General features: G+C 30.0%; 1 protein-coding gene across 1 annotated transcript; it reads left to right on the forward strand.

The window, feature by feature from the left end:
• Positions 1-6155: 6155 nt before the first annotated feature.
• On the forward strand, positions 6156-7273 carry LOC149204637 (glutathione S-transferase U15-like). Its single transcript, XM_089393335.1, has 2 exons — positions 6156-6571; positions 6672-7273. The coding sequence occupies exons 1-2, from the start codon at positions 6236-6238 to the stop codon at positions 7038-7040; spliced, it is 705 nt and encodes a 234-aa protein (XP_089249461.1). The 5' UTR covers positions 6156-6235; the 3' UTR covers positions 7041-7273.
• Positions 7274-8363: the final 1090 nt, after the last annotated feature.

Raw genomic sequence — 8363 nt, forward strand, 5'->3', positions numbered from 1 at the left:
AAGAAATAAAATAAAATAAACTTTAAATATGTAATGTTCCTTTACTAGACTTTCACCTAATCTAGAATTTACCAAACCTTGCACCATAATAGTAAATGATAAATATTTACATGATCAGGGGGTGTACATCTCTTCTCCCTTGCGCGAAACACCATCCTCAGTGTTCATTCTTTCCCTTGGAACAGTTCGCGGTATGCTACCTACATAGATATTTCATTCTTCGAGGTGGCCTCTTCCGGGCTAAGGTGCCTCCATTACACTTTAATCTGGGTGATAGCTCACTTTTGTAACATTTTTTCTCTTCGATCAAGAATACGTAGAGGCTATACCAGGAACTCTCTATCCATTTTGACCAGTTCTACGTCATAAAACTTCCATTAGATTACACTAATATTTAAGAAAGCATTATTAAATATAAAAATGAATTTAACACTAGATTTTCACTTGCATACCTTGCGAGTTAATAATATGTCTAGAGTGATAAACATATTTCTTTAACAAGGACATGTGAAACACATTATGGACTCACATATAGCTAGGTAATGCAAGATGATATGTAACACGTCCAATTCTTTCCAGGATTTGGAAATGACCATAATATCGAGTAGCTAGTTTTGCATAACCACCCTAACGTAAAGTGATTTTCTTGGGTTTAACTTGCACATATACATGGTATCCTATTTGAAACTATCTATAAGTCATTTTCTTATCAACATACGCTTTTTGTCTATCTTGGTGAACTCTCAATTTCTGTCGAACTTTTCTCATGGTCTGTTCCATTTATGCTAGCATGTGAGGTCCTAATAGTAGCCTATCTTCAAGGGTGTTCTAGTTAACCAGTGTTCTGCACCTCCTTCCATATATGAATTCGAAAGGACTCATCTTTAATGATTTGTGATGGTTGTTTTTATATGTGAATTCAACTAGGTGAATGTATTCTTCCCATTGAATCAGTTGTTTTAGTACATACATTTTAAACATATCCTCAACTACCTAGTTTGCCCAATCAATCTTCCCATCTATCGGTGGGTGATATTTCGTGCTAAATTTTATTTGTTTAATAAATTTTATAAATCATATATTGTCCTTCATAGATGGTCTCATTTTTAAATAACATTCATATATTAAATATTCAATTTAAATATTGAAATTAAATATTCGTTTTTATTAAAGAATAACTGATATATATATATCATCACCTTATAATGTATAATCATGCATAAGATAATTAGTTTAGAGAGTCAATTTTTTTTTTGTTAATAGTGGATGTTATTACTTTTTTTTGTAACTATTTATATTAAGACAGTCTTAATAACAATTGTACATTAAATATTCCTTTTAAACAATAAAATCAACTATTTGTTAATTGATTACATACAATTGTTATCAAAGAATAATATATATATATATATATATATATATATATATATATATATAGTTGGTTAAGAGAGTCAATTGTTTTTGTGTTCGTAGTGGATCACTACTTTTCTTCTAATTATTTGCATTAAAAACATGTTGATATAATTATTAATAAACTAGTACAATCACATTAAAAATATTAATGTTGTTGATATAGCTTAAGGCTTCATAAATATAACAAAAAAACGATTGCAATAGATTTACCTAATTAACCATGTATAAAAAGGTTATGGGTCAATTTTAACTTGAGAAAAAAAATGAATTACACATCTTATTGTAAAACATTGACCATTTTGCTAAATAAAAATTGCTTATATATAAGTGAATGTTATAAATAATAATGAGGAACTTATCATGGAGGAGCTTATTAGAATTGAAATAATCTCAAATCCCTGGAATTGGTGGGGGAGCCACTTGCACGAATCTAATTTTTTAAATTTATTAAAAGTCAATGAAACCTAACAAACTCTGTAACGCACTGCAACCCTTGATAAGCGTTAAGACTAAGCATATGTTGAGCATATTCCCTTGAGAATCAATCTAGGCCTTCAATTAAAAAAAGTAAAAATAAAGTCAATAGATCCTCATTTACCTTAAGTTGAAATAAAAAGTCTTGGGAAAATAACTAAAAATAATATATGTAAGGAGTTTGAATAGCATATTTCCCACTAATTATTGTTCACTCTAAAGATAGCTTGCTAGATAGCTTGTATCATCTTTAATTTTTAATTCTTATAACAATTCATTGTAGACATTTCATTATGTTTCCTTTGTTTTTCATAACCTATTACCAAAGAGAAACATTATGATACTTGTGCATAAATTTCAATAAAAAAACATCGGAAGAATATAAAGTAAGTACTTTTTTGTTAGGTTATTCTTATTATCACTTTTTTGTTAGGTTATTCTTATTATCTTAAGATTGCGATCTAGTGCCTATAGATTGGGAAGCCACGTCTACTCATGCATCTTTCTATTTGTCTCTAGAATTTAGAAACCTCGCTTCTAATCATAAGTTCTTTTGCATCATTGCAATGTCTTTATGACAAATAAATAATTTATGAACTCCCTGAATTCTTAATTACAAAAAGTCAAGTACTTTTTTGTTAGGTTATTGTTATAATCTTAAGATTGTGATCTAGTGCCTATAGATTGGGAAGCCAAGTCTTCTCATGCATCTTTCTATTTGTCTGTAGAATTGGGAAACCTCGCTTCTAATCATAAGTTATTTTGCATCATTGCAATGTCTTTATGACAAATAAATAATTTATGCACTCCCTGAATGCTTAATTACAAAAGAAAAGATATAAGTTGAGTTGTGGATTGACATTGCAAAAATGCAATACTTTGAATGATGCCTTACATCCCTGCAATCTCAAATTTTGGAAGTCAATAACTCAACAAAATTTGTAATAAAACAAATAGATAAAAAATGATTCAATTTATTAACAATCAATTATAATTTAATCACCATATTTTAAATGTGTTTTATTTCTTTTAAGTTATATAATTTTTTATTTGTAAAATTAACTTAATTATATTCAACTTTAAATGTATGGCTGAGAATTTTTTACAAACCAATTAAATAAAATGATGAAAGAAAAACAGAAATATGTCCCATCACAATCTCTGATAGAAATTGTTAGTAATTTGAGAAATATTGTTTAAATTTTTTCAAAAACAAATTAAAATAGTCAAAGCCACAAAGAAAAAAATATTATGAAAATATAAAATAAGAAAATGTATTATAAACATAAACAATTAATTTTTAATTTTATCTTATTTTATATATATATTTTGCCAACTTAAAAACACCAAAATTATAAACTCTATATTTTTTTAAACAACTTAAAAACATGAACATTACCATTTTTGCAAATAACAATATAAGAATATCACGATTTCCCAATTATATTTATTAAAATTTGATTAAAAATTATTTTTAAAATTACACATAAATCTTCAAAATTGCACAATTTAAACATAATAATAATCCTAAAACAATAGAACCATCTATGTATTATAAATACGACTATTAACCAAACATTATATAACTAAATTTTATTAATCACTATATAACTAAATTTTATTAATCAATGTAAAACTGGGAAGGTTATTCCTTTTCTTTTTAATGGTTATTACAGATTTCAATGTGTTTTCCTATAATGCATTTTAAAATATTGGAAAGATATTTTAAATGTTAAAAAAAAGTTCATTTTAAATATAATTATGATTCATTTAATAAAATAATACAATTCAATTTAGAAGAAGAATACACTGCGTAAACCTTTGGGAAATACACATTAGCTGGGTTCAAAATTAATATTGAATTTCAAAGTGAGACGATCTCTCAAATCTGATAGGTTTGACACTCCATTACCTGTTCTCTCACACATTGTTAAAGTATAATGTTGACCATCACTGGAAAATTAAATTTCTAACGGATGGCATCTACGATGTTCGGAGGCGGTAAACACTACATGTTCTACGGCCACGGCCACAACGTGTGGTAAGACAGTGGAATGCTCGAAACGAATGAATTTCCGGGCTATTTCATCGTGTCCGTACTTCCCATCTCGCGTCTTAAGCAGAGTCTGGGGTTCGTGCCATGACCTTGTGAGGAATTGTTTGTCAAAAGTGGTTGGTTAAAAAAGCTCGTGCCATGACCTTGCCAGGAATTGTTTGTCAAAAGTGGTTCGTTAAAAAAGCTGATGCCATGACTTTGTGTGATGAATTGTTTCTCAAAAGTGGTTGGTTAAAAAAATTTTAAAAATCTTTGTAACAATTGTATTTAATCAATTTTTTAATAATGGAAATAAATTTAAAACCATCAAAACTTCTAAAACACCTAAAATTATAAAATTTAAAAATGTCAATACATCCACTAAAATTTAACAATTTTTAAAATTATATAAAGCAATCACTAAGCTCACCAATAATTGGCCTAGTGGCTTAAGGCATGGTAATTAAGAATGGCCCCAAAATAACCTGGAGGGATACCCTACCACTCTCTGGAAGTCAGACTGACCGGATGCAGAAAACATTACAGATATTTTAAAATAATAATGATATCAATGCTTACAATTTTCCAATAATGATAACGCAATGCTCTCTAAATTGATTAATAAATATGATAGGTTGCTTGTTTTGACGTGACGGAATCTTTTTAAAGGAGCGATCAAAACGTTTAGATTGCCCTAAAGATACAGATGAGATGTCCTTTAAAATGTTTTTTTTAGACTTTTTAGCCCAAAAGAAAAAATAAAAAAAATAATTTGTATATAATAATTAAAATTCTTTTCACACCATTATATTTATTTATACACTGAAAACTATAATGGTAATGTTTTCAAAATTAATTAATATTTACGATGAGTTGCTTGACGCACAAGCTAATCACTTTATTTAAAGGAGCAATCAAAACATTTAGAATTGCTGAACGATACAGATAAAGAGTCCTGTAAATTGATTTGAATCTTTTGGTGTTATATTTTTAGAGCTTTCAATGTAAAAATTTAAAAGAATTATTTAAATTATACATAATAATTAAAATAATATACAAATTATCACCGCCTTATAGACTAAAAAATATATTTTCAGTAATTTAATCAAAATTAAAAAAAAAAACAATTGCAGAAAGAAATTAGAGAAAGGGGATTATGCAGACCATTAGTATTTGAAGTTATGCTCCTTTGACTTGACTCTTACTAACCTTCTTGAAGATTCTATGATCGAAGGACGTTGGCCTGCGGAGTCTGACACTGGCTTCTTCAAGAAGTTATATGACTCTGGAAACTTCCTCCACAATTCTCTAGAAAGAACTAGACGGTGCATTTAATTTGGGTAGTTGGAATTATTAATATTTTCCAACATAAATATATAGAATGACCCCATTATATATTTATATGATCAATGACCCCAAACAAGTCGCTCCCCACGAGGAGCCAGGGAGAGTGTGGAAAGAAAATTCATGCTCCGAGAGTTGGAACGAGTGCGAGGAAGAAGTCAACAGAGGCAGTTTTATTTCTAATATTTAATGGACTGTAATTTAAAAAAAAAAAAAATTAATAGACTAGTTATACTTTAAATGTAAAATAATAAAATCACACTGATATATTCTATAACATAATGCATTTCTGAAAATTGTCCTCAAATGAGTGGCTACATTTAAAAAATGGAGGGTAGGTAAAGCTGTTTGAAAATAGGTAGAAGCACTACGAGAGAAAGAGGTTTATAAAACGATTCTTAATTAATAATGGAGACTATGTTTACAGGTTTTATTCAAACGTTCATGGAATGCAATGTTTTAAAACTTAATTAGTAGATACAACTTTGTGATATGATGTTTAAGGAGGGCAGCGGAAGGGAGGTGGGATGATCCTTCTCATCACGTCTGTACCAGTCTGATGCATTTTTTAAAAAGAGTGTGAGATTTCATAAATTTAAAATGTAGTATGATAATAGATTATTGAATAAATAATAAGGATATGGTCCCGGCGATGAAGTTGCATGGCTTCTACGGTTAACTTGTACGTGACGCAACCCATCGTTCCATCCAAGCCGCAGAGTGGAGTCGATGACAAATCAATCCCGTCGTGCTTACTTAGGGTGCAAGTTTTGTACTACCCGATTATACTACAGGTGATAATTCAGTCGATGACAAATCAATCATTGGCGGCGAGCGATCCCGTCGTGCTTACTTAGGGTGCAAGTTTTGTACTACCCGATTATAGTATAAGTATAGTGCAGATAGCAGATTCAATTATCACTGAGAAGCACATTTCACTGCGACGGATTTAAGAAGAGAGCAGTGACGATGGAGGTGTGTGGAGAAGAGGGTCAAGTGAAGCTGTTAGGTTTGACTCTCAGTCCCTTTGTGGCGCGGGTTCGCATAGCACTTGCTCTTAAAGGGATCCATTACCAATTCATCGAAGAGGATATCTACAACAACAAGAGCCAGCTGCTACTGCAATCAAACCCTGTTCACAAGAAAATTCCAGTGCTTATACACAATGGAAAACCTGTTTGTGAATCGATGATTATTGTGCAGTACATCGAGGAGGCGTGGGGCAATAAGGCACCCAATCTTATGCCCAAAGATGCATATGACCGAGCCATTGCCCGCTTCTGGGCTGCCTTTGTTGACGATAAGGTAATTTCATTCATTCATTCGTCATCTGCTACTCAGGGTTTTGAAATTTGCAATTACATTTATGTACTCTGTCTCTAATATTAGGTATGGATTGCTGCAGCTCGGTCCATGTCTGCTAGGAGTTTTAAGGGGCCAGGGTGAGCAGCAACAGAAAGCGATGGAGGAATCGGTGGCAAACTTCTTGTTGTTAGAGAAAGCTCTGCAAACTACCGGAAAAGCGTATTTCGGAGGAGATGAGGTCGGATTGGTTGACATTGCATTAGGCGGGACGTTGGTGTTCATCAAATCTCTCCAGAAGGTTACCAATATAGTTCTCATAGATACAGAGAAAATGCCCCTGTTAAGTGCATGGATGGAACAGTTCTCTGAAACCGACGGAGTAAAAGAAGTTTTGCCTGATCCGGCTAAGGTATTCGAATTTATATCCGCCATGAGAGCCAAATTTATATCACCACCTGCTGGTAACTAGATAGAGCACGTCGACCTAATAAAACGAGGGCAGAGAGCCAAATAATATTTAGATCGAAGTTATCGTCGGTCATGTTTTGTTTCAATATTGTGAGTCCGAACGTTGGAGTAGTTAGTCATGCGAATTTGAATACGTGTATGAATTGGTGGGCGATATAGCTCGCTGTACTTGTACTTCGTCAGTGTTATAGTGTATATGTTTCCATCGTTGCCGTTAATTGTTTTGAAAATTTAAATTAGGTTTCGTGTGAATCTATGTTTGTGAATGAACTGATGGGTTGCTTGAGTACCTACTCGTTTGTTTCATTTATATACGGGGTAGGTTAATTGATAGAATTTTTTTTAACCTTTTCTAGTTATTTTTAATTAAAAAATATTGGTAAATTTTTTAAAATATGATTTTAAGTTATTTAATTTTTAGAAATTGAGTGTTATATAAATTTTTCAGAGTGCTGAATCCATTATACATTTAAAATAAAACAACAAAAATCAAATTTTTGCATGAAAAATTCTATTTAGTTCGTAAATAATTTCTTTCTATTTCCTTTAATTTTTTTTATATAATTAAATAATTTTATTATATAAATATAAATATAATTTTATTACATATAAAATTAATAATTTGAATATGCATTTTAATTAATTTTATTGAAAAAATATTCTTTTAATAAAAAAAATCTATAATTAGTGGTTTAATAAAGCTGTTTTTTTCTTTGAAGATGTTGAATCCATTTCCACCATCAAAGACATGATTCAAACATTGATACTGCAAAATTTCTTGTTTTTTTGTTGCCAAAATTCCAACTATTTTTACCCATCCAAACAATTCCTCAGCTTCAATAAACACTTCCTACTAATAATCCAAAAACACCAAAAAAAATTTCTTCTGCCTAGATAAACACTTCCTACTAATAATCCCAAAATTTTAGTTTTTATTAGCTATATATTAAGATCCTAAAAATGTATGAATAAGCGTTATATATAACTAAATTTTAGTTTTTATTAGTTATATATTAAGATCATAAAAATGTATGAATAAGCGTTAAGCTCGCTTCTAATTTAAATATTAAAAAAAAAATCTTATTTATTATTCATTTTATTTCCCGACTAAAATAAAGTAAACTATTTCGACATTGGTACTTAAGTTATTGTGGATTTGAAAAATATCATATTATTAAAAAGTTATTATTTTATTTAAATATAATAATTATAATAAAATTTTAAAAATAATTAAGCACACTAATTTTGTATATTATAATTCAAGAGTATGATAAATTGTTCTATTAAAATAGTCGGCGGTGAAAAAATCACGATTGTGCAGATT

The sequence above is a fragment of the Pinus tabuliformis genome, chromosome 1_2, assembly GCF_031772625.1.
Source record: "Pinus tabuliformis cultivar Carrire ecotype Pingquan chromosome 1_2, CPIR1, whole genome shotgun sequence".
Classification (NCBI taxonomy): domain Eukaryota; kingdom Viridiplantae; phylum Streptophyta; class Pinopsida; order Pinales; family Pinaceae; genus Pinus; species Pinus tabuliformis.

Bases quoted from the DNA above. Each gene is read 5' to 3' on its own strand.
- LOC149204637 (XM_089393335.1), top strand. From the start codon at position 6,236: ATGGAGGTGTGTGGAGAAGAGGGTCAAGTGAAGCTGTTAGGTTTGACT. The intron at 6,572-6,671 runs GTAATTTCATTC...GGATTGCTGCAG, and splicing joins CTGCCTTTGTTGACGATAAG to CTCGGTCCATGTCTGCTAGG.